The 27642-nt window shown below is 39.7% G+C and overlaps 1 protein-coding gene and 1 long non-coding RNA gene across 5 annotated transcripts; both read left to right on the top strand.

Annotated features, from left to right (window-relative positions):
- The first annotated feature begins 4424 nt into the window (after positions 1-4424).
- On the top strand, positions 4425-7830 carry LOC127308287 (tyrosine-sulfated glycopeptide receptor 1-like). The gene has a single exon (XM_051339066.2). The coding sequence runs from the start codon at positions 4488-4490 to the stop codon at positions 7641-7643; it is 3156 nt and encodes a 1051-aa protein (XP_051195026.1). The 5' UTR covers positions 4425-4487; the 3' UTR covers positions 7644-7830.
- Positions 7831-8779: 949 nt separating this feature from the next.
- Positions 8780-11747, top strand: LOC127308288 (uncharacterized). 4 transcript variants are annotated; one of them, XR_007856397.2, is made up of 5 exons: positions 8780-8934; positions 9010-9113; positions 11041-11113; positions 11215-11306; positions 11497-11747. It is a non-coding gene; the product is annotated as an uncharacterized lncRNA (long non-coding RNA). The 4 variants fall into 4 exon arrangements; XR_007856394.2 differs by having other exon boundaries at positions 8781-8934; positions 9003-9113; XR_007856396.2 differs by having other exon boundaries at positions 8782-8934; positions 9037-9113.
- Positions 11748-27642: the final 15895 nt, after the last annotated feature.

Below are 27642 nucleotides of genomic sequence, written 5' to 3'. Positions count from 1 at the left end.
ACGGAGACCAATATTGCATCCTCATTATTTTGTACCTCAAACACTCGCACACCGCGTATTTTGATTCGGGGAGTGCGAAACCTAAGAACTACACCAACATCAGGAACCTCCTGGATGATGCTCTCAACCGCTACTATTTGAAGGGTAACAACTTGAAAAGAGAATTAGTCATCAATGGCAGGAGTGTATTCGGCCACAAATAGGAATTCCCCTGCGTGAAGCAACCAAAAGAGAGCACGAAGAATTCATTCTACGGCATCCATCACATGCGGGAGTTTGTACGGGGTCATCGTCTACTTGTGGATCCATCTAGTCTTACAACATGGGGCAAGGACTTTGCCAACTTTAGTGAGAAATATTTTATATTTGAGTTGTATCACATTGAGCGTAAACTTGGGTAACTCATTAGAAAAGATGTCTACAGGTCGAAGGAGTTGTTCTACTATGGCCATGTAAAACCAAGTCAGAGGTAGATAGAAGAGCATTGTCATCTACAGTCTGACCACCGGGACTTCATGACGTTTGATGGCCTCCGCCCGTTCCCTTCGAGGTCGAGTCGAAAGTGACGATGTTGCTGATTAATTTGTATGACGAACTTGCCTAGGTTTAGTTTTGAATAATCTATTATAAATCGTGTGTTGTAAACTGTTCTTGCATATTTCTTGCGCATTTTACTTGGTCATGTTGGTTGACCTCTTTTGCCGCATATCTTTATATGAGGCCCACCTCTGGGTAATTGACTTTTTTTTAAATGTTGTCGCACTATGTCGTATATTATCTATGAATTTGTTTTACTGACGTATACTATTTATCTTACGCATATAGATGCCGTCGTATATCGTTTACAAGGGCAGGGTTCCCGGAGCTATGCCATTTGGAAAGATTGTAGGATACAGGTGCACCATTCTAGAAGCTGCATCTACAAACGATACAACATTTTGGCGAAGGCGAAAGCTATATGCGCGCACTTTCTAGCTGAAGAGAGGATAGAGATGACGAGCAAAACTGCAGCTTTTGTATTGGTTTGCGCAACATCGTCAAAGAATGAGGATCATTCTGCAAAATCGTCTTCCACCGTGGCTCAGGATGCGTGTCAGCTGCAGAGGGCACTTGTACCACCGGTGCATGTCCAGGGCAACGTTTCGTACCACCCAGCTACACTTTCTAACATGTTGTATGAAAATGCACATCAAGGACAAGTTGATGTACTAATGGTGGAGTTACCTCTACTTTTTCTTTTTCTTCCTTAGGTCTCGAGTTCATGGACATATTAATGAGGATATATGAATATTCTTTTACTATCTCTGATCGATCTACATAAAGGTCTTGCCGACCTATGCCACAAACATTCTGAAACCAAGTTAGGGTTTTGCTAGCACTCTCTACCCTTTCCTCTACCGTAGTCTACTTCATCCCGCCTGCCGGCCACGAACGGGAAAGCAAGTCTCCGAAACCATTCACCTTTGTGATCCTATATGGGATCAGAGGGGCGAATTAGATTTTTGAAAAGCGGTATGCGGGACTGCTCATGGTCTTGGTCACGGGTCGTCTACCTGACAAGTTGGGCGATGTTGCGCACCATCGTCTTCGTTGCCCTCTGCTTTGACCCTTTGTCACCAACGTTGTCGTTAGCAACGTCACGGCTGCAGCAACAACTACTTCATCTACAACTGATCGTTACATGTGGCGTGACGTATTCTGATCCTCGTTTTAGTCGTGGGTGTTGTCGCGTATGCACTGCTATTATTCATGTTGAATAGATCTAGTATATGTTCGAGATCATAATAGCTTTTACCATCGTGTTTAATATTCAGGAATTACTCACGAAATTATTGCCTAGTTATCCAACATTTACATCATCTCCACTATACGCCCCTTAAAATGTGTCCAGACGGCCCTAAATTATGTCTATTATTTTTCTATATTTTTAAAAGATAATCTCAAGGCATCAGACCAATTTTTTTTTCAAATATTAGGCTATATTACAACATAATTTCAATGAAGTTTGACCAAAAATTTAAATTTAAACCACCAGCCTAATGAAAAAAGATGTAGATGACCGTACGTTCAAGGTCCTCGCATCAAGCATTCGGTAGTGATGTAGATGCTACCTGCTGCAGCACACGAAGGTATGAACATTTCATCAGCTCAGGGTCCTCCTCGCGTCAAGCATTCAGTAGCACTAAATCTTTTGGGCAATCGTGTGTATAGCAATCAAGTGGTTTTCCTCTACTCAATTCCATACGTTTTGACGACACACCCGCCAAGAACAAAAAGGCCGCCCTGCAAGGACGACGGGCGTCTTTGGTTAGTTTCCATAGTGTAACAGGCTGGGCCGCCATTTTGAATCAAAGAGCGTAGTAGTTACCTTGTGCGTGGTTTATCTCAATAGGATCGCTGTACCGTGCTTACCGCACGGTGTGATACGGCTCCCGACCGCCACCTTTTATCTCGCAAGGTGTTCCCCAGCGTTAGCGGTGTGGTACTAAAAAAAAAAGCAAACATCAGCACAGGTACGTATACCGGCTACCGCGATACGTTTTTTCTTGGTATATGCAACGCGATCAGGCAAACCAGGAACCGGCCCGCACACGTTAGCAGCCCGGTTGGGCACTTGGGCTGGGCCGCGTAACCTGGGCTGGGCTGCTAGTGGACACTCGATAGGAGTCAGCGCCCACAAACCCCCCAAGTTGTTCAACTGCTACTGTACTACCCCTCAAAATAAAACTGCTACTGTACTTCTTTTTTTTGCCAGAGAATCAGTACTGTACCTAAAATAACATGTGCATATCTTGCACCGAACAGCACAAAACAGGGAGGTCTTTTTTAGTGATACGTATACATATTAAACAAGTGAACACTACAAACTACAAACGATGTGATGCTAGCTTTGCAATTTCTGATCACCTTATTAATGCAGGCTTATGTTAGGCCTGGACCTCTCACTCACTAAATCATAGGAATATCACTCAGATCACACACAGAAATAGGCACGAATTTCGGGTCTATATTAAGAGGAATTCAGCTATTACAAAGGTGCCTACTTGCCAAATAAACCCTCTCAGAGGGGAGACTAGATAGATATAGCCAAAAGCTAAGCTACATGACAAGGTAGCAGGTAGGATTAGGAAGATAAGCTACAGCTGTAAAGTTTAAAAGGAGACGTTGTCTTCATCTTAGCCGTTCGTTCACTGATTGACGGTTGTGGTTGTCTCCAGGAGGTGCTAGTGAATGTGATCATCATCCGGTCCATGACAGTTTACCTTGCTGATTTTTTCCCCTCAACTAGAAGAGGAATATCAGTAGACCCCATGTACACTGATCAATAAGAGAACGCATCATGTAGAGACAGTAATGATACAATGCACACCTACACCTAGTAGAGAGCATCAGCACATCATCATCCGAAAACTAAGCTTGTACCTAAAAGGAAATGGTATTCTTAACACCAACTATTTAAAAAATTCCAAGTAGCGAGCGAGGAACTGCTAGGCATTATATTTATAAGCAGAGTATTGAATACGAGTACAAGATTCAAACCGGGTGGGCTATGTGCACTGGCAAGTTACTCAGCTGAGCTAAGGCTCTTTCTCCTTAACACCAACTATTCAACTAAATTACTCGACTATAATTTATACACGGTTCCGTTCCAAAGACCATCCGAGTGATCAGCCAGCTTGCCACTGCCAGAACTCACACGTTACCCAGATCACTTGTATCTCCTCCGAATTCAGATGATAACCACAAGGAGTCACGGTCTAATGGTCTAATGGTCCATGGTCCACAATAGTGCGCCAGTGGAGCCAGGATAACGGAAAACAACACCAAACGTATCCATCGAACAAAGTGAAAGTAAACGCCTGGAGCCAGGGAGATGGAAGAGAGCACGGGTCACCCACCCACCACGTCCATTAAGCTGCAGAACTACACTTTATTCTTGCCCTCAGCTTGGGTTTGTCCAAGCACTCACTGAGATAGTGATGATTGCTCTCGATGGCAGGCGCCTTTCGGAAATGAACTTCCCGTGAACTATCTGGCCGGTAGAATTTTCAGGAAATCTTCAGCAAGTGTTTCCTTCTCAAAATACGCCTTCTCCTGTTCAGCAAAGGGCAAATGATGCATTAAGAAGTGAAGCCGTTAAGAGAAGTGTCATGTCAAGTAAATTAAGGCATGCTGTAAGAAGTCGGCAAGGACAGAGTCAAGGATGATTACAGAGTCTACAAGGCGCTTTTTTGTACGGTCAGTATTCAGGAAGATTTTGGCAGTTGACTTTTCAGTGTGAAATGGAAGCTGCCTGGTGGGCTGGGGGGCAGTTTTGTAAAATCCAATTATCTTGACTCAGAATTCTGTATGGTGACTACGACTACAAGATGTGCTTCTTTCTTTCCCCTCGTGCACCTTCATGATTAGACCACCAATGATGCTTTATCCACTCATGGTACAACATATGCTCCTCCTGGTTCCCAAGCTAGTTCCACCAGAAAACCATGCAGACACTCCATTTTTCCAACAGGACAGACAGCAACAAATTGCACATACCTTCCCTTGGTGTTGCTCTTGTGCTGCTGATCTGCTTGGCCTCTCCTGCCAGTTCCTGCACGGCGCAGGAGAAGGGCTCCCTTCTCCAGTTCCTCGCCCAGCTCTCACGAGATGGTGGCCTCGCCGCTTCATGGCAGAATGGCACGGATTGCTGCAAGTGGGAAGGGATCACCTGCGACAGAGATAAGACGGTCACCGATGTCTTGCTGGCTTCGAAGGGACTCAAGGGGCACATCTCACCGTCTCTTGGGATCCTCAGCAGGCTGCAACACCTTGACCTCTCTCACAATTCACTATCAGGTGGTCTGCCTTTGGAATTGGTTTCGTCCAGCAGCATCACCATTCTTGATGTAAGCTTCAACCAGCTGAATGGAACGCTCAGTCAGCTGCCATCTTCAATCCCTGCCCGGCCACTGCAGGTACTGAATATCTCCACCAACTTATTTACAGGAGAGTTTCCATCCAGCATATGGAAAGCAATGGAGAATCTGGTTGCACTCAATACCAGCAATACCAGCTTTACTGGGCAGATACCAACTCAATTATGTAACATCTCACCATCCATCATTGTGCTTGATCTGTGTTTCAACAAATTCAGTGGTAACATCCCCTCCGGACTTGGTGATTGCTCTAGGCTGAGAGAGCTCAGAGTCGGCTACAACAGCCTCAGTGGAACACTCCCAGATGATCTCTTCAATGCTACCTCATTGGAATACCTGTCTTTTCCCAACAATGATTTACATGGAATTCTTGCTGATACACGTATATTCAACCTCAGAAATCTTGAAACCCTTGATCTTGGAGGGAACAAATTCAGTGGGAAGATTCCAGATACTATCGGCCAGCTCAAGAAACTGAAGGAGCTCCATTTGAACAACAACAATATGTCAGGGGAGCTGCCATCAGCTCTGAGCAATTGCATAAATCTGATAACAATAAACCTCAAGAGCAACAATTTTAGCGGAGAACTTAACAAGGTCAATTTCTCCTACCTAGCCAATCTAAGAACTTTAGATCTTTACTACAACCAATTCAATGGCACAGTTCCAGAAAGCATATACTCTTGCAGCAATCTGACTGCATTACGGCTAGCTCATAACAACTTAGGTGGGCAGCTTTCACCACAAATAAGCAATCTGAAGTACCTTGCCTTTATGTCACTTGCAGAAAATTCTTTTAAAAATATCACAAATACACTTCACATCCTTAAGAGGTGCCGGAAACTTACCACGCTGCTTATTGCTTTCAACTTCAAAGGAGAGATCATGCCACAGGATGAAAAAATTGATGGTTTTGAGAATCTTCAAGTTTTGGGTATCGGAGGATGTGAATTTTATGGACAAATACCTCTTTGGATATCAAGGCTAGCAAATTTAGAGGTGTTAATTTTATCTCACAATCAACTCAATGGATCAATACCATCATGGATCAAAACCCTAACCAAACTCTTCTATCTTGACATATCAAACAACAGCCTCACAGGGGAAATTCCAATAGCACTGATGGATATGGCAATGCTAAAGTCAGAGAAGACTGAAGTCCATTTAGACCCAGGGTTTTTTGAGCTACCTGTTTATGATACTCCATCACTTCAATACCGTGTACCTATTGCTTTGCGTAAAGTTCTGGATCTAAGCCACAATAAATTCACTGGTGAGATCCCCTTCAAGATAGGCCAGTTGAAAGCCCTCCTTGCACTCAATTTCAGCTTCAATCAGCTCACAGGAGAAATCCCACAATCAATATGCAACCTCACAAGCTTGCAGGTGCTAGACTTATCTAGCAATGATCTCACAGGTGCGATCCCAGCTGCATTAAATAGTCTGCACTTCCTTGCAGAATTCAACATTTCTCACAATAGCCTTGAAGGGCCTATTCCATCTGGAGGCCAGTTTAATACTTTTTTGAATTCCAGTTACGATGGGAATCCAAAGCTTTGCGGCTCTATTCTAGCTCAAAAATGCCTTCCATCCTCACTTCCTCCGTCCTCCACCAATCACCGAGATAAGAAGACTGTTCTTGCAATTGCATTTGGTGTGTTTTTTGGAGGCATTGCTATACTTTTGTTGCTTGGGCGCATACTTGTCTCGGTCAGGATGAGGAGTTTTACAGCAAAAAACAGAAGGGGGAGCAATGAAGATGCTGAAGCAACTTCATTCTACTCCAGTTCAGAGCAAACATTAGTGATGATGCGGATGCCACAGGGCAAGGGAGACGAAAACAAGCTTAAATTCACTGACATTTTGAAAGCTACGAATAACTTTGACAAGGAGAATGTCATCGGATGTGGAGGTTATGGATTAGTTTACAAGGCAGAGCTAGCTGATGGCTCCAAGCTGGCAATAAAGAAGCTCAATAGTGAAATGTGTCTGATGGAAAGGGAGTTCAGTGCAGAGGTTGACGCACTTTCCATGGCACAACATGAAAATCTTGTACCACTGTGGGGTTACTGCGTCCAGGGGAACTCAAGGTTTCTCGTATATTCCTACATGGAGAATGGCAGCCTGGATGATTGGCTTCACAACAGTTATGATGATGCTACCTCGTTTCTTGACTGGCCGACTCGGCTCAAGATCGCACAGGGAGCAAGCCTAGGACTGTCTTATATCCATGATGTCTGCAAACCTCAAATTGTTCACCGAGACATCAAATCAAGTAACATCCTACTGGACAAAGAATTTAAAGCTTATGTTGCAGATTTTGGGCTAGCCAGATTGATCCTTCCCAACCAAACTCATGTTTCAACTGAACTGGCCGGCACAATGGGTTACATACCTCCCGAGTATGGACAATCATGGGTTGCTACATTGAGAGGTGATATGTACAGTTTCGGAGTAGTCCTACTTGAGCTTCTCACTGGAATGCGACCTGTTCCAGTCCTATCTACATCAAAAGAGCTAGTCCCATGGGTGCTGGAAATGAGGTCCGAGGGAAAGCAAGTTGAGGTCCTGGATCCAACACTTGGAGGCACAGGATATGAAGAGCAAATGCTGAAGGTGCTTGAAGCCGCTTGCAAATGCGTCAACCATAACCAATTCATGAGGCCAACTATCATGGAAGTAGTCTCTTGCCTAGACAGTATAGACGCTGATCAGCAGATGTAAAGAGCAGGAAAGATATGAACTACACATGATACATAAACTTATACATTTTTGTGTACGAATTGGTTGTGAATTCCCAGTTTCAGTAGAGTTGGCATTGATAAACTTACAGTTTGTTTTATACATACATACATAGCTTAACCGCTTGCAGTTTTGTGCTTTCTGTACCACCACAATGAAAGGGTTATGCAAAAGCTCATCTTCCTTTTGATGTTTCTAAAAGTATATGATTAGCAGCTTAAGTTTCGCAAGCATTTTAAGAAGTATTTGAAGAAGTATAAAACATAATATGAAATGATTATCTTGTTTTCTCGGTGAAAGATTGAACATGGTTGCCATTCAGGTGCAGATACTATGTAATGTTAGATTTTCTTCTTGGAAATATCTGGTTTACTAATTTGTAGCCACTACCAGAACAATATTATGCATCGAATAGCAGAACAAGGAGAGGAATGGCACGTACCTAAGCTAGCTAGCATGTGGAAGGATTCACGTGGCCAAGAAGAAACCACAGGCCTCATATAATGCACCCCGAACATGATCTATGAGCCCGCCCCAGCCTCTCGACGGCCACGGCCGCGGTGTAGGAAGCTATCCTGATCGGCATTTCGCCGAACAGCCTGGGTGCGCTGCTGCCGGCATGTACGGCCGGCAATGGGCACAAAAAAAGAAAACCCGGCATTGAGTCGACGGGGTGGCTCCGTGGATGCCGGGGGCACGGAGGGAAGCAATGATGCGGTGGCGGAAGCGAGGGAGACGATTCCGGTGAGAGCGGTGTGGAGTTTCCACAGGGAGAGCGAGGGAGCAGCAGTGGCGAGGGCGATAGAGAGGGTGAACTAAAAGGCCCGTTCGTGACGGGCTTTTCCAGGCCCGTTTATACAGTAGCCGAGTGAGAGAAAAAAAAAGGCCGCCCCTGCAAGGACGACGGGCTTGTTTCGGTTAGCTTCCGCAAATAATCAACTGGGCCGGTATTTTCAATCATAGAGTGTAGTGCTCTCTCCGATCGTGTTTAATCGACGCCAAGCACTGCAGGCAAATCCTATACACCGACCTGGTCGGTGTATACGACTTGCCGCACACCCCGTTACCCATCGTTTGGGCCGGCCCATTACCCGATGTTGGCGTTATGTTTCTTTCCCCGTCTTCCTGGTCGTTCTTCGGGGTCTCCGCCGCCGGAGGGTTCGATTTTGCTTCCCCGAGTTCTTCCTCCGCCCCTTTCTTCGCCCGAGTTCTGGTTCGTCTGGGTTCTTTGTAGCTGGTCTGCTTCGCTCGTCTCCATCAATGGCGGCGGAAGGTCGGTACCGTTTCTATCTTCTGCCCGTATGCGCAATACTGGATTCGTTCTGATTAGGTTTTTTTTAGAGGGAAGTCTGGTTTGTTTTCGCTATGATTTTAGGTGGGTTCGGTAGGATTCGTGCTGTTCCGAGATTCCTACTATTCCTCTGCAGCTCAACACCTCAGGCGCCATGCTAGGTATACTCTAACGCCGTGCATCTGATGCTATAGTGATTTGGTCGCATGTTTTGTTCTTGCTTAACTTTATCTATTACTGTGTTGCTCTTTTGCAGCTCGTAAGTCATGATGGTTTTTGATCCGTAGTGATGATGATTTAGGCATGTTTTCCTGGAATTATGTCATGAAATAATTTTGGAAGTCTGGCATTGTTCCAAATTTCGGTCTGTAGTTAGCAAGATGGTATTATATGGGGCGTGTAGTTAGAAACTTTCCCAAGCAGCAGGCAACCAACTCGAATTTGCTTCATGCAAAATCTTGTCCATATAGAAGCTTTTCTCTCATATCCACGAGCCAATAAAACTTTAAACACCACTACCCAGCATTCCCTCCTTAAGGCTTGATTGTTTTATACGTAAAGGGACTATTTGGTTCAACTGTATCACAAATTCAGTGAGCAATCTTAAGGCTTCACTGTTTTAATCTGTAAGGGATTGTTAGTTCAATCTAGGATGTCTTTTCTTTTTTTTCCGGGTATTGAGTGACCAGCATGCATAATATGTTTATGTTTTCTTTGGTTTATGCTTTCTACATGCTTCTCGTTGTTCTTTATTTATGGTTATACATGCTTCTTCACTATGGTTATATACCCGGATTCAGATGTCTTACATTATATCTTCTCTTTGATATTTTTTCTAAGTGATTCTTGATCACCTTTTAATTATTTATGTAGTACCATAGAAGTTTAGATCTGTTGTAGCAACCGGAAGCTGTAACATATATATGAGTTAGAGTTGATTTAAGTTTATGCTTCTCTGATAAACGATAACCATACATGTTTACCCTTTTGCACATCATAATTCATGTTCAAATCCTTCAAATTGAGAGTGCGCCACTAGTTGGGAAGAGATAATCTGCTAGTTTAGGCAAATCCTCCATAATTCTATTTTCACTTCTACGCCCAAATCATTTTTATAAAATCATTTTTTGTTTAAAATGCTCTGTTTTTACTGCTTTCGTTCTGAGCAAACTCTTTTCCTTTTGTAACTGCTATTAGCCTGATATAGAGTATGAAATCATTTTCCTTTTTCCTCTAACTACTGGTTCTTTGTTGTTTCTGTGACAGTCCAATTGTTATCGAGATTGGGCGTTACTCTGTAACATATGACAATTTCTTTAATTCATTCAAAGCTCGTGGCGATGTTAATGTCGACTCTTTGTCTTTTTCTGACACTAAATACCCCATTTAACAATTTTTCATCCAAGTTACTCCATGTAGTAAGAGTTTTGCCAACTTTTACACCTTTTAAATTTTTTGTAGTCTTTTGAGTTTTGACATGTGGGTCCACATGGCATGTTACCTCGCCTCGCCGGTTTTTCTATCCATGGTTTTGTGCAGGAACCAGCCTGATTGCATCTGTCGATAGATCCCAAAGATTGATGCATGCGTGTGGTGACTGGTGAGACCAGAACAAGATTCATAGGGTCGGTTCGTGCACAAGCACAAATATACGTGTGAGATACAGGAGCGAAAGAAACATCTACTAGCAAAATTAACTTAACCAATGTGCTTTCAGTAGATCATACATGGGAGGGCATTCTGCCGGTCGCTGGCTCCGGATCCCAGGCTCGCCAGCGAAGAGGTGCATCCGTAGCAGTTTTTTTATAGCGAAAATCTCTAGAACGGGTAAAATTTTGACAAAACTTGTACTAAACGAGGTAATTAGGATAAAAAGTTGCTAAATGAGATAAAAATCGGAGTTTACTCTAAAAAGTTCAAGAAACCAAAGATTCCAGATTACACTGCCCAAGCACTTCTGTGAGTATACTTTTAGTTGCAGTCTCTTTTCCTTCTGTTTTTCTATATCTTTAATATAGTGTCTTTCATCCCAGTAAACATTTTTTAGTTCATTCCTTTCCTTTCTTTCTTCTCATAATTTTACTGTAGGTATGAAGGTGGAATTTACATCATGTTGTATGCGGAAATTTGGACCGAGAAGTTTATGAAATATTTCACCAAGGTACCTTCTTAGCTCTTCCATGGTTACGGTAATGGAAGAAGAACCAACAGCGCCATTACTGGTTCCTTTACTATTTACACTAGATTTTATGGGTATTGCAGGAAATCGTTCCAAAATATACTATGCTGAAGGCCTTTGACATGTACTGTATCCAAAATGAGGTTGCTGTAATAGTTTGAAAAGAATAAGAAAGGCAAGTGTTAGTGGTTAGTGCTGTCAAGATGTTTTACTTTTATGGTTGTTCACTAAATTCTAGGTAGTACACAATGCACTACTAAGTGATGCTATTTTTTTGTTTAGCATGAACGTCTACCTGTGTGTGGTTTCAAACAAGCCCTTCTACTAAAGACATGTTTTCTTTCTATTTTTTTTAATGAATGCAGGGGCGGAGATTTTTGCGATGACCTTGCAAAGAGTTATCTACATTTGTGAGAGACTGACCTGTGACGATGGGCTATTTTTTTTGTCATAAATTTTCAGTATATCAACTGAATGAACTTTTATAAGGAGACGTTTTTCTGTAATAAACATTTTCCTTGGTTGTAATAATATGTAACCATCCATAGTACTACTTGCCAGGTTGGCTGACTGCATGTACAGTGTTCATTTTTTTTTTGTGTATGCTGTTTTTGAATTTGCTTTTTCATTTTATTAAGTTTCTTATGCCGCAGTTGTACTGTTACCTTTTTCGTAGAGAATGTTATTATTTCACATAATGGTTCACCCTGATTGTTTTCACAAGTTGTAAATGATACAATCATGACATAATTGATTCATCATGTCTCTTAACAAGAAAGCAACGTCTGATTTATCTACTATAAACTTAAGCTTTTCTTTTTATTCTATTTAAATTTCATAAATGCTGATTTTTGGCTTTTTGATAAATAATGTACTTAACAAATTGTTAAAATTTTCTAAGTGTTCAACTTAGAGAACCATTGAAATTCAATGATTTCAAATTATGAAATTCACTAATCTTAGTGCATGCTTTAGAAACAATTTAATTTTCTTATTTTAACTTTTTTTTATGTTCTGATTTATGTTCATGGCAAGAAAATTTAAGTTCATGTTCAAAGTTGAAAACCGCTCATGCTAAGGATGCGTTCATGTTTCATTTATGTTCAAGGCAGCAAAAGTTCATGTGAATAATCCGTTTATGCCAAGAAACCCATCCATACCAAGAATCTGTGCGGTATGTTTCAATTTGGAAAACCTTTCATGTTTTTTATTTTATATTCGAACTAGAAAAATCAATTCTTGTTAGAGAACTGATCAACACAATACTGGTAGGTCTAAAGTTAGGTTAAACTTAAAAAACCATTCAACTTGGGAAACCATTCTATATATCATGTTTTCAAATTATGATAATTCACTCAGAAGCATGTGTTTTCAAATTTCATTAAGTTCAACTTAGAATGTGTTCGTATTTTTTTATGTCTAAGCTACAAAAACCGTCCATGCAAAGAACCCGTTTATGGTTTATTTTTGTTCAGGGGAAAGGATCGTGCTAAAAATTTGTGCATGATTTTTTTATATTGAATGAAGGAAAAAAGTTCATCCTAAGAATTCCATGTATGATTTATTTATGTTTCAAGGTAGGAAATAGTTCTCGCTAAGAATCTGTTCATTCTCCAATCATGTTCAAAGGCAAGATTTTGTTCATGCAAGAATCCGCTCATTCTTTTATTTTACTTTCAGGGCTAAAAATTGTTCATGCCAAGGATCTATTCATGCAAGAATCTGTTCATGCTTTCTTTATGTTCATGGGAGGGAAAAGTTCATACTAAGAATCTGTTTCATGTTTCATTTATGTTCAAGGCGGGAAACTATTCATGTCAAGAATCTGTTCATGTTAACAATCATGCTTTATTTTATGTTCAAGGAGGGGAAAAGTTCATCATAAGAACCCGTTCATGTTTAATTTATGTTCAAGGCATGAAACTGTTCATGCCAAGAATCTGTTTCATGTTTCATTTATGTTCAAGGCGGGAAACTGTTCATGTCAAGAATCTGTTCATGTTAACAATCATGCTTTATTTTATGTTCAAGGAGGGGAAAAGTTCATCATAAGAAGCCGTTCATGTTTAATTTATGTTCAAGGCATGAAACTGTTCATGCCAAGAATCTGTTTCATGTTTCATTTATGTTCATGTTTCATTTATGTTGAAGGCAAGAAACCGTTCATGCCAAAAAAATCCGTATCATGTTTCATTTATATTGAAGGCAGGAAACCGTTCATGCCAAGAATCTATTCATGTTTCATTCATGTCAAGGCAGGAAACACTTTCATGCCGGTTCATGTTTCATTCATGTTCAAGGCAGGAAACCGTTCATGCCAACAATCCGTTCAACAAAGGAAACCGTTCATGCTATTTTTATGTTCAAGGAAAGGAAAAGTTGATATAAGAATCCATTCATGTTTAATTTATGTTCAAGACATGAAAACGTTCATGCTTGTTTTTTATGTTCAAGGCAGGAAACGCTTTCATGCCAATAATCCGTTCAACAAAGGGAACCGTTCATGTTATTTTTATGTTTAACGAAAGGAAAAGTTCATGCTAAGAATCCGTCCATGCTTGTTTTTATGTTCAAGGCAGGAAACCGTTCATGTTTCATTTATGTTCAAGGCAGGAAATCGTTCATCCTAGCTAAAAACCGTTCGTGTTTCATTTATGTTCAAGGCAGAAAACCGTTCACACCTAGAATCTGTTAATGCTTGTTTTTATGTTCTAGGCAGGAACCACGCATGTGAAGAATCCGTGTGTGCTTGTTTTTGTGTTCTAGGAAGGAAAATGTTCACGCCAAGAATCCATTCATGCTAAAACTCCCTTTTCATACTTTTTTAATGTTCAAGAAAGGAAAAATTTCATGCCAAGAATCCGTTCATGTTTCATATATGTTCAAGTTATGAAACCGGTAATGTCAAGAATCTGTTCATGCTTGTTTTTATGTTCAAGGGAGGAAACAATTCATGCCAGGAATTCATGCTTGTTTTTATGTTCTAGGCAGGAAAATGTTAATACTTTATTATGTTCAAGCAACGAAAAAGTTCATGCTTAAAATCCGTTCACGTCAAGAATCCGTTCATACTTGTTTTTATGTTCACGGTAGGAAACCGTTCATGCTAAAAATCTGTTCATCCTTTTATTGATTTTTTTGAGCAAGAAATCATCCATTCTAAGAATCCGTTCATGCTTTATTTATGTTCAAAGCAGAAACCGGTCAAGCCAAAGAATCCATTCATGCTTGTTTTTATGTTCAAGGCAGAAAACGGTTCATGTATTATTCATGTTAAGGAATGAATAAATTTATTGTGCTAACATGTTATTATTCATGTTATCATTCATGTTAAGGAATGAATAAACAAGTTATTTTTGCAACTTTATTGGAGCATGATTATAAATTTATTGTGCTAATAATTTCGTCCTTTTCTAACTTTCTATTGTTCATCTGTTGTGCTAAAAAAAACTGCATTTTTTTTCTTTCAAAACTACCAATTTCTGTAGTTCTTCATTTTTCTCACTCGCTGACTATGTATACACAAAAAAGGTACTCCGTACCAGAACTTTCAGTACCACAATCGAAAAATCATTCTCGGAACAACCTAGGGCGAGAGCTTACGATCGATCGGCAAAAAGCAAACCAAACGCGAACGCTTCGAAGCAGACTCAAACGCATCGAACCAACGAACGTGGGCCAAGCCCACATACGGACGGGGTGTGCGGCAACTTATGGGGTGCCGACCAGGTCGGTGGAAAGCATCCCCCAGCACTGCACGGCATCGCTACACTCCGCGTCAACTAAACGCTATTCAAGTCAAATAAAAAAACTAAACACGATTGGAGATAGTAGTTACCTTATCGAAAACTCTAAAAAAAGACCGGTTTTCGCAAAGGTTCAAAAGTCTCTCCGCATGCGACACGTGGCGCATTGTGGTGTTAGACTAGCCACAATAGGGGTATCATAGGTAGTATCATGTATGCCATGTAGGCAAAAATTTGATGTGGTACATCAATTAATGAGGAGAGAGTTTGGAGTAGTATCATAGGTAGATACAGTATCATAGCACGTAAAACTAGAAATTTTAGTGGCAAACACATCATGTACACATATTTGCATTGAGATTCTACAGAACATTAAATATGATGCAACTATGATACTAATTCATGATACTATGCATTGTAGGTGTTGTATTATAAACTAGTATCATATGCATGATACTAGTCTATGATACTTCTCATTGTGACTAGTCTTAGAATTTTGGTGGGAAGTGGTCTTCCTGCTCGCCAAGTGTCGTAAGGGAAAGGATAGGAAAGGAGAGAGAAGGACAGGGGATGTCAAGTTGTAGATTCTATTTTTCAAAATGAAATATTTTACGAACAGTAAGTCCAAATTACGAACCGTTTTCACTTTTGAGATCCTCGGGTCAAGATCTTCAAAAGTAGATCTCATATTAATAGGTTTCGAGATACTTTTTTTCGTACTTTTAATACTAGTGTGTATCTAACTGTACTCGTGCTTCAACTAATAAGTACTTATGTTTTTACTGTATTTGATGCAGTTTTTCCCTTTACTTAGTAACTGTATTTACTCGTGTGCGCTATTGTACCTGTGCTTTTGTACTAGTGCTTCCTCGTGTGCGCGACTGTACCTGCACTCGCTCTCGCTCGTGTACGTGACTGTACTTACTCGTGTGCGAGACTGTACCTGTCCCATCTGCGCGACTGTATCTGTACTCGCTCGTGTACGCGGTTGTACTTACTCGTGTGCGCGGTTGTACCTGCTCGTGTGCGTAACTGTACCTGCTCGTGTGCGTGACTGTACTTGTACTCACTAGATTTAGATGTGCGCCTTGGCGCACGACCCCGTAGATCTCGTTTGAAAATTTATTTTGTATATAATACTCTCTTAAAAATTAAAATCGTTAATTTAACAAATATAATAAATTATATCATTAGAAAGCATAGCATACTCTCCTCAAATGTACTTTACAGTTGTCTAGTATACTCAGTTCTGCTCTCCCCGTAGAGTATGTTCTACAACTAAAAAGACAAAATAGAAGACCAAATACACAGAGATCATGATTGTGTACTAAATGAACTGATTATAAAGATCAAATGCGGTACAAAAATAGATGAAATAGACGTTTAAGTGTGATAAAAAAGCTGCCAATATTGTAGGAGAAAAAATATAATAAATCTTTTTAGGTTTTACAAAATGTAGCAAACCACACTAAATTACAAATAGAAAACATTCATTTATATACCACCAAGGAAGCATGAGGAAAATACATTATAACAACTAATGGTTGTTGATTCTGCCAAGAGCAGCAAAAACAAGTGAACACCAGAATCATTATCTACATGTTGTAGCATGGTCTTTAAAAGTCATGGCACAAAGGACATAGAAAAAATAAGCCGGTTACATATTATCTGACAGCACGCCAACTCAGTAAGAGGATCTACAGAGCCAAGAGCACCAACACGAGACACAACCATCCGAACTAAGAAACCACAAGAACAACAACATATCGCGCAATGTTTCTATAGGCTTGCATTCCCTAGTAGTTTTAGTCACGAACCCATACAAACCCTGCAATAAGAGCACAACCGTGTCGATCCTTGCATGATCATGAACCGAACGACACAGTTGACCAAAAAAGGAACCGGGTGGGGCACGATCCCTTGGGATTTGAACCAATCTACAACATGTAAAATAGAAGTGAAAATTATCTTAGGTAATGGTGATGCATTTTGTAGTATTTACAAAACAAAGACATCAAGATGAAATTATAACTAAACACACAAAATCAGAACGGAGCAGCATACACTTACATACAATGAGGGATATACATAATAGCTATTAAGCAAGAGTAGATTGGTACAAAAGAGAAGAAAATAAGTAAAGTGTGTCATGTACACCAACAATCTCTTAAACGCAATTACTGGAACCAGCAGGAAATCGACAAAGATAACGGCAAGTATATACACATGGTTTTGAGATAACAGTAGGTACACAAGGTATGCATGTTCACAACAGAGGTGTTCATCACTTCCTGCATAGTGTACTATGAAACTACGAACATAAACGACACGATGAACACTAAGATCTCTACCTACAACAGAAGGTAGCAACATAAGGTAGCAATCTGAGTCTAGGTAACAATGATCACACCTCATAATCTATGTCGAAGTCGAAGACGTGGATCTCACTTTGAGAACGATATTTGACTCAAATTTATGAGATCGTTGGCATCAAAGCCAAGGGGGCCGGGATGGAATTATGCTTGCCAAAACATCTTCGTATTCATAGATAGGGTGTGACGGTGGAAGAGACGCCATCCCTTGTAGCTGTGATGACCAGCTGTTGCGTTACTGCCATCATTATTCATATGTCAAGAAATAGGATCACTTTGAAACTGGCAATTCTTTAACAATCTAGATTAATGTATATAATCTACCCTAAGGATACGTTTGGTAGCCAACTAACAACAATTGCATGTCCCCTCTCGCCTACTGACTACACTTGGATATATGGAGTTCTGAAGATAAATTTAGTAACAACACTAGTAGAATAGTGGTAGCGAAAATCTCAACCATAAGAAAGTGTTGAACAACAAATAACACAATAAGAGATCCTATTTCATGAATAACAAGAGAGCAACTATTTAGCCAAAAGTAATTAAGTGAAGACATCGAGTAAGCTCACAATATACTTCCATGAGCCGAACAATCGAGTCAAGAAAGAAAACTTAAGCACAGGTGTGTAAATAGAAAGAGTGATTGTGAAGAAATAGTTATGGTGTAAAAGGGAAAATTGATATATTCAGCTCTATGTTGTCGGACTAAAGATATCCATAGGTAGATCGAGAAAAGGAGATAGCCGAGGTACAAAAATAACTTTTTGAATTTCCAAAGTCTAGTAATCATACGATCTGATTTGCTGAGAAGGAAATGTCCTCTATCTTATCTATCTGGAAAGTCATAAAATATAAATAATATCTGATTTTTGAATGGCTTTAACTTCAAGGCAATTCCTGAACTATTCTTTGTTTTGTATGGCTTTAACTCCTACACGATTCATGAAATAATCGCCCATGATTATTCTGTAAGACCAAAACTGAATACAAACATGTCCTTCTCTTAATTAAAGCCAATGATACATTTCCTATATCATGTCATGAGTAAATAAATAAATACATCAAGTGAAAAAACTAAATATTATTTCACTATGCACCTAGAAAGTTGAATACATTTCATAAGATCATCAACCTTATTCCATATTGCAGCTTGTAATTTTCACCCTTGATTCCTGAATCACTTAACACAATATCGGAAGTAAAAATATAACTTGAGACAACACGAGCAGAAATACAGCAGCATATTCAATCTGAAGCTGACAGTAGCCCATATTTTGTTAGGAATCAAAGTCTATATGAAGAAAATACGACCATTTTTACGCTAACTATCTCTTACTGATGTGTACAATACAAACAACAAAAAAAACACAAGGGAACACAACACAGATTCAGTTTGTAAGTCTACTTAGGAATGAAAAGCGCTGTAAAAAGCAGAACACTTGGTCATGATGCACTTACTGTAGTTATCTTGCTAAATTATAAGGCACATTAAAAAATAGGGGCCCAAGCAAAAAAACCCCTATTTCGCTGGTATGGTTGATACACATTACAAAATAAAAACTATCTTTCTACCACAATATAAAAGATGTGTATACATAGATGCTCATCAGTTATAAATCCAGAGTCACCATTCGCATAAAAAAACCTAAGAGTTGGGCAATAAGAAGGAAAAATATTGGCTGATCAACCATACCAATATGTCCCCAGAAGCAATGAGCATCCTGCTTATGGGCTGACAGACACATTAGAAAACATAAACTATCTTGTAATCACAATATAAAAGATGCATATACATAGATGCTCAACAGTTATAAATCCAGAGTCACCATTTCTATAAAAAAACCTGAGAAGAATTGGCCAATCAGCAGGAAAATGGAGTATTGGTGTAAGAACATATTGGATACCGCCAAGTTATCCATAAGAGGAAAATTTTCTATGCGCATCAGCAAGCCCCAAAATACATTTTGTGCGATAAGAGAAGGAACTCTTAAATTTTCCATCTGAAACAATTATTATCTAAGAAAATTGGAACTTGAGGCTCATCTCTGATTTGATGTCAATTTCTTTGCTCATCTAAATAGAAATACATAAGAAATTGAGAGGATAAAAGTCAATATGACACCAACCATTCAATAGCTAGCACTTTCCAATTAAAATATACCAAAATAATATATTATACTTTTCCAGTACTGAACTAATTTGAGTTGACAGTACTATGCAGCAAGGGATTCGCTATTTTTTCGATGCAAAAGAAGCCCGCCACTGGTAGAAAAATGGCCTTTAGTCGCGGTTCGCAACTGCCATTAGTCGCGGTTGCGCAACCGCGACTAATTAAGCGCGACTAAAGGCCCCCCCCTTTAGTCGCGGTTGCTTACGAACCGCGACTAAAGGCCCGTCCACGTGGGCGGCTACCGTGCGCCTGCGCGAAGGACCTTTAGTCGCGGTTGGTGTCCCCAACCGGGACTAAAGGCTATTTCGTTAAATTTTTTAAATTCATTTGGATTTCTAATTTCTTTTCACTCCGTTTTTTTTTCTTTTTTTTTCAGAATTTCTCTCATTTCAGTTATTTGCATAGCTTAGTCTCTATCTCTAACTACACTTATCTCTAGTCAAATTACTTACTCGTGGTCAAACTTCCCGCTCGGTCACCCATCCTCCCACTACTCCACCTCTAGCACGCTTAACTTCCAAGTTCCATTCCGTTCCGCATCCAAGTGCTTCGCGCGCATGTATGTGATAGTAGTATCATATCAATCCTATTAACATGTTGATCGATCTCATATTTCTTTATTGTTTGAATTTCAAATAATTATTTTAATAAACAAAAGTAATGATGTAATAATAATATTGAATAAATAAATAAACATTAACTTTTTAATTTGTATTATTTTTAATTTTATTAATTAATTAAATATTTTTTTTGCCAAACCTAAAATCTAAAAATTTGAAAATCTAAAAATTGGGTAAAAATGATAGGAATCTTTATGCAGAATGAAATTATTAATTTTAGGTTTTAAAAATTAAAAAAATATAAAATCCATAATTTACAAAAAACTAAAATCTTCCTGCTTTTGTATTTCCATTTGGAATTTTGAGAATCTAAAAATTGGCTAACTTAGGGTAAACCCGGTGAAATCGGATGTAACTTTTTCCCAGGAATTTTTTGATATATTATACGTTTTTTCCGACGTCGTATGCAAAAGTTATTGCGGTTTTACCATTTTTTAAACTTTTTTGCAAAAAAAGTGGAAATTCGAATTTCTTAATTTCTCCGAATAGTAGGTTGCATAACATACAAGAATCTGAAAACAATTTTTTTTGAATTTTCTATCATTTTCTTTTGTATTTTACAAACCAAAAAAGGCGATCCACGGGGGGGGTGCGAGTGCGTGGGAGTAAAAAAACTTCGGAAAAACCTTTAGTCGCGGTTGGGGACACCAACCGCGACTAAAGGGGTACCCTTTAGTGGGGGTTGGTGTCCCCCACCGCGACAAAATATTTTTCCGCCGGCCGCATCCCTCCCTAGCCCTTTAGTCCCGGTTGGTGTTACCAACCGCGACTAAAGGAGTACCCACAAATCGCGGATGGAGCATTAGTCGCGGGTCGCCTCCCGAACCGCGACTAAAGCCCCCTTTAGTCGCGGTTCGAATATTTCCGGGACTAATGGGGGTGAACGGAAGCCTCTTTTTCTACTAGTGCGCACATCGCAAATGGCAAACAACTGGTAAACACATTGTGCAGCGCAGATGAATGATAAACAGTCAGCGAGTAAGTAGACACGGAGATTGTATGAAAATATATTACACTTAGAAGTAGCATTGTAAGAAACGTGTCTTGCATATAGACACTACTTAGACAAATTGTCTACACAAACTCACCTCGACAAAAGCTCCCAATGGTTCAATGGATGCGGCATGATGAGTCATGCATACTCTGGATCTCAATTAGCACCTGATACAAAAAAGAGGCATGCAATTAAAGACAATGTCAGTTAAGGGGTAAGAAGCGTCTTTAAATCTCCATAAAAAATCCAAGCAACATGATCTATTCTTTCCTATTCAGATAAACCACGAGCCTTTCACATGTAATAGACCAAAGCCTTGAACCCAGTGTAGAAACCTCATGGGCAAGTGAAAGCGGAGTAGATCAACTAAAGTAGACAGAGACGCTGCATACTAACTTGCAGCTGATCTGTGGCACTTAACTTACAGACCATTAAACCATAAATTTTGGGCTGAAACTGCATGACAACCTTTCAGGAAAAATATCTCAGCCCCGACGACAACACAAGTTACATACTTCCAACCTATCTATTAACCCGAACATTCAGCGGTTATTTCACGCTTGACAAATAAGAACCTTTCAAATATAATTAACTACTAATTACATACGTATGGACTACTCACTTCTTGGGTCAGTTCGGGGAATGACTTCTTCAGCTTACTAATACTATCAGCTCGCAGAGCTTTCATTCCAGTAATAAAACCTCAAAATGACTATGATATTATAGAGATAAACATTTTTGACATTTTAAAAATAATGCAAACCAGAGTAAATAACCCATTTTCCTGATACAGGATATATGTCATTTAGTATTAGATATTTAAGTTCCTAAAAAAAGATACATCAGCAGACACGTTTAGAGAACAGTGACATACCATGCTAACATCAGAATCTGAGCCTTGGTATGGAGAAAATCAAGATGAGAGGAAAGAGTTTCGATGCCTTCTAGGCTGTTCCAGTAAGTTAGAAAACAACTCATTTATTTGTAATAGCACCTTACAAAAAAATAACATATAACTTCATCAAAATGGTTCCAGTAATGAATGAGCTTACATAAGAATTGGCAATTACTACTTCTGTTCACTATTACTTCGTGCATAAGGCAACTTAGCTTTCCAAAACATCTTATATTAGTGAACAGATGGAATATTACGTTATTATTTGTAGTGATTCACATAAAACAGCTCTTGTTCTAATATGGGTGTTAATCCACTATTTAAAGTTATATCTACAACTTCCAAATAAAAGGAGGACTACTATGAGAGCAAAAAATAACGGCAGGCACATGTTTGGAAAATTGTGAAAGAACTTACTCAATCATGCCAGATGAGCTATCGGCACAAGTATAGAAAAGCTAGTCAATCCATTCTACTTCCTTGGAAACAGCTTTAATAGGACCTGAAAATATATGGAAATGTTATTACAGATAGACGTAAGTAATATGCGATTCACTGTCAATATAGCACATTGAATAACTTCGCATATATAATATGCACCATATCTGGAAGGAGCAAAAAGAAGGAAAAGATCAATTAACTAAATAAAACTACAATGACAAACAAGGTCTTATCAAATGATTAATCCCTACAAAATAATGGACAAGGTGCAGAATGTTGTCACAAGCTGATATGTACATATATGGGATCATCTAGAGTTCCAAACACATGATGGAACAGATTCTCAAGGTTAGCCTGAGTAAATTAATTTGAACCCCGAAAATGAACTTGTGCAGCATGGGAGAAAAATGGGAAAGAAACAGTAATACTGAAGCTTACCATTTAGCCCATTTAGTTGTAGACGGACCAAATGGGCATTATCAGATCACCCAAACCTGAAATGTACCATGAATCATGCAAACATTAAGTAAAACATGAAATACAATTATAAAACATGAAATACAATTAAGTTCTCCAATCATCTAAAAATCTACATAAGCCAAGAAAATGGTCCGAAGTTCACTAAAAAAGAGTACACGTTCCTAGAAAAAGAAGGTGCAACCGAGTTAATACACTGTAACAATTCCATGCTTCTAAAGTTTTTCGAAGGCTAGGTGGACCGTACTTTGATGAAATGTACATACCTATCTGAAATCTTATCCAGTAATTTGCAAGGCATAAACGGCACATCATGCATAGCTTTCCCAATTAATGTTCATTGGATTCTCAGTAGGCTTTTGCAAGTCATCAACTCTGTTAAAAGTGATAGAGCAAAGAATAAATAAATAGTGTCACCTAGTGATGCGTGTGGTTGGCACGTCCGTTGGGAACCCCAAGAGGAAGGTGTGATGCGCACAGCGGCAAGTTTCCCTCAGTAAGAAACCAAGGTTTAATCGAACCAGTAGGAGTCAAGAAGCACGTTGAAGGTTGATGGCGGCGAGATGTAGTGCGGCGCAACACCAGTGATTCCGGCGCCAACGTGGAACCTGCACAACACAACCAAAGTACTTTGCCCCAACGAAACAGTGAGGTTGTCAATCTCACCGGCTTGCTGTAACAAAGGATTAACCGTATTGTGTGGAAGATGATTGTTTGCAGAAAACAGTAGAACAAGTATTGCAGTAGATTGTATTTCAGTAAAGAGAATTGGACCGGGGTCCACAGTTCACTAGAGGTGTCTCTCCCATAAGACGAACAGCATGTTGGGTGAACAAATTACAGTTGGGCAATTGACAAATAAAGAGAGCATGACCATGCACATACATATCATGATGAGTATAGTGAGATTTAATTGGGCATTACGACAAAGTACATAGACCGCCATCCAACTGCATCTATGCCTAAAAAGTCCACCTTCAGGTTATCATCCGAACCCCCTCCAGTATTAAGTTGCTAACAACAGACAATTGCATTAAGTATGGTGCGTAATGTAACTAGTGACTACATCCTTGAACATAGCACTAATGTTTTATTCCTAGTGGCAACAGCACAACACAACCTTAGAACTTTCATCATCGTCCCAGTGTCAATGAATGCATGAACCCACTATCGAGCATAAGTACTCCCTCTTGGAGTTACAAGCATCTACTTGGCCAGAGCATCTACTAGTAACGGAGAGCATGCAAGATCATAAACAACACATAAGCATAACTTTGATAATCAACATAACAAGTATTCTCTATTCATCGGATCCCAACAAACGCAACATATAGAATTACAGATAGATGATCTTGATCATGTTAGGCAGCTCACAAGATCCGACAATGAAGCACAATGGGGAGAAGACAACCATCTAGCTACTGCTATGGACCCATAGTCCAGGGGTAGACTACTCACACATCACACCGGAGGCGACCATGGCGGCGTAGAGTCCTCCGGAGATGATTCCCCTCTCGGCAGGTGCCGGAGGCGATCTCTGGATCCCCGAGATGGGATCGGCGGCGGCGGTGTCTCTGGAAGGTTTTCCGTATCGTGGCTCTCGGTGACCGGGGTTTCGTCACGGAGGCTATTTGTAGGCGGAAGGGCAGGCCAAGCGCCGGCACGGGGGCCCCACACCACCGCCCGCCGCGCCAACGGGGGGGGGCCGCGCCGCCCTATAGTGTGGCCCCTCCGTGCCCCCTCTTCGTCTCTCCTTCGGACTTCTGGAAGCTTCGTGAGAAAATAGGCCCCTGGGCTTTGATTTCGTCCAATTCCGAGAATATTTCCTTACTAGGATTTCTGAAACCAAAAACAGCAGAAACAAAGAATCGGCACTTCGCATCTTGTTAATAGGTTAGTTCCAGAAAATGCACGAATATGACATAAAGTGTGCATAAAACATGTAGATAACATCAATAATGTGGCATGGAACATAAGAAATTATCGATACGTCGAGACGTATCAGCATCCCCAAGCTTAGTTCTGCTCGTCCAGCGGTAAAACGATAACACAGATAATTTCTGGAGTGACATGCCATCATAATCTTGATCATACTATTTGTAAAACATATGTAGTGAATGCAGCGATCAAAACAATGTATATGACATGAGTAAACAAGTGAATCATAAAGCAAAGACTTTTCATGAATAGCACTTCAAGACAAGCATCAATAAGTCTTGCATAAGAGTTAACTCATAAAGCAATAATTCAAAGTAAAGGCATTGAAGCAACACAAAAGAAGATTAAGTTTCAGCGGTTGCTTTCAACTTGTAACATGTTTATCTCATGGATATTGTCAACATAGAGTAATATAATAAGTGCAATAAGCAAGTATGTAGGAATCAATGCACAGTTCACACAAGTGTTTGCTTCTTGAGGTGGAGAGAAATAGGTGAACTGACTCAACATTGAAAGTAAAAGAATGGTCCTCCATAGAGGAAAAGCATCGATTGCTATATTTGTGCTAGAGCTTTGATTTTGAAAACATGAAACAATTTTGTCAACGGTAGTAATAAAGCATATGCATCATGTAAATTATATCTTATAAGTTGCAAGCCTCATGCATAGTGTACTAATAGTGCTCGCACCTTGTCCTAATTAGTTTGGACTACCGGATCATCACAATGCATTGTTTTTACCAAGTGTCACAAAGGGGTACCTCTATGCCGCCTGTACAAAGGTCTAAGGAGAAAGCTCGCATTGGATTTCTCGCTATTGATTATTCTTCAACTTAGACATCCATACCGGGACAACATAGACAACAGATAATGGACTCCTCTTTTATGCATAAGCATATAACAACAATTAATAATTTTCTCATTTGAGATTTGAGGATTGTTGTCCAAAACTGAAACTTCCACCATGGAGCATGGCTTTAGTTAGCGGCCCAATGTTCTTCTCTAACATATGCATGCTTAACCCTATGGTGGTAGATCTCTCTTACTTCAGACAAGACGGACATGCATAGCAACTCACATGAAATTCAACAATGAATAGTTGATGGCGTCCCCAGTGAACATGGTTATCGCACAACAAGCAACTTAATAAGAGATAAAGTGCATAATTACATATTCAATACCACAATAGTTTTTAAGCTATTTGTCCCATGAGCTATATATTGCAAAGGTGAATGATGGAATTTTAAAGGTAGCACTCAAGCAATTTACTTTGGAATGGCGGAAAATACCATGTAGTATAGGTAGGTATGGTGGACACAAATGGCATAGTGGTTGGCTCAAGTATTTTGGATGCATGAGAAGTATTCCCTCTCGATACAAGGTTTAGGCTAGCAAGGCTTATTTGAAACAAACACAAGGATGAACCGGTGCAGCAAAACTCACATAAAAGACATATTGAAAACATTATAAGACTCTACACCGTCTTCCTTGTTGTTCAAACTCAATACTAGAAATTATCTAGACCTTAGAGAAACCAAATATGCAAACCAAATTTTAGCATGCTCTATGTATTTCTTCATTAATGGGTGCAAAGCATATGATGCAAGAGCTTAAACATGAGCACAACAATTGCCAAGTATCACATTACCCAAGACATTAATAGCAATTACTACATGTATCATTTTCCAATTCCAACCATATAACAATTTAACGAAGGAGAAACTTCGCCATGAATACTATGAGTAGAAACCAAGGACATACTTGTCCATATGCTACAGCGGAGCGTGTCTCTCTCCCATAAAGTGAATGCTAGGATCCATTTTATTCAAACAAAACAAAAACAAAAACAAACCGACGCTCCAAGAAAAAGCACATAAGATGTGATGGAATAAAAATATAGTTTCAGGGGAGGAACCTGATAATGTTGTCGATGAAGAAGGGGATGCCTTGGGCATCCCCAAGCTTAGACGCTTGAGTATTCTTGATATATGCAGGGGTGAACCACCGGGGCATCCCCAAGCTTAGAGCTTTCACTCTCCTTGATCATGTTGCATCATACTCCTCTCTTGATCCTTGAAAACTTCCTCCACACCAAACTCGAAACAACTCATTAGAGGGTTAGTGCACAATATAAATTGACATATTCAGAGGTGACACAATCATTCTTAACACTTCTGGACATTGCATAATGCTACTGGACATTAGTGGATCAAAGAAATTCATCCAACATAGCAAAAGAGGCAATGCGAAATAAAAGGCAGAATCTGTCAAAACAGAACAGTTCGTATTGACGAATTTTAAAATGGCACCAGACTTGCTCAAATGAAAATGCTCAAATTGAATGAAAGTTGCGTACATATCTGAGGATCATGCACGTAAATTGGCTTAATTTTCTGAGTTACCTACAGGGAGGTGGACCCAGATTCGTGACAGCAAAGAAATCTGAAACTGTGCAGTAATCCAAATCTAGTACTTACTTTTCTATCAACGGCTTAACTTGGCACAACAAAACACAAAACTAAGATAAGGAGAGGTTGCTACAGTAGTAAACAACTTCCAAGACACAAAATAAAAACAAAGTACTGTAGGTAAAAACATGGGTTGTCTCCCATAAGCGCTTTTCTTTAACGCCTTTCAGCTAGGCGCAGAAAGTGTGTATCAAGTATTATCAAGAGACGAAGTGTCAACATCATAATTTGTTCTCATAATAGAATCAAAAGGTACCTTCATTCTCTTTCTAGGGAAGTGTTCCATACCTTTCTTGAGAGGAAATTGATATTTTATATTACCTTCCTTCATATCAATAATAGCACCAACAGTTCGAAGAAAAGGTCTTCCCAATATAATGGGACAAGA

The sequence above is a fragment of the Lolium perenne genome, chromosome 6 (assembly GCF_019359855.2).
Source record: "Lolium perenne isolate Kyuss_39 chromosome 6, Kyuss_2.0, whole genome shotgun sequence".
Classification (NCBI taxonomy): Eukaryota; Viridiplantae; Streptophyta; class Magnoliopsida; order Poales; family Poaceae; genus Lolium; species Lolium perenne.
The sequence above is the reverse complement of the archived record's forward strand: the minus strand, read 5'-3'. Positions and strand labels throughout refer to the sequence as shown.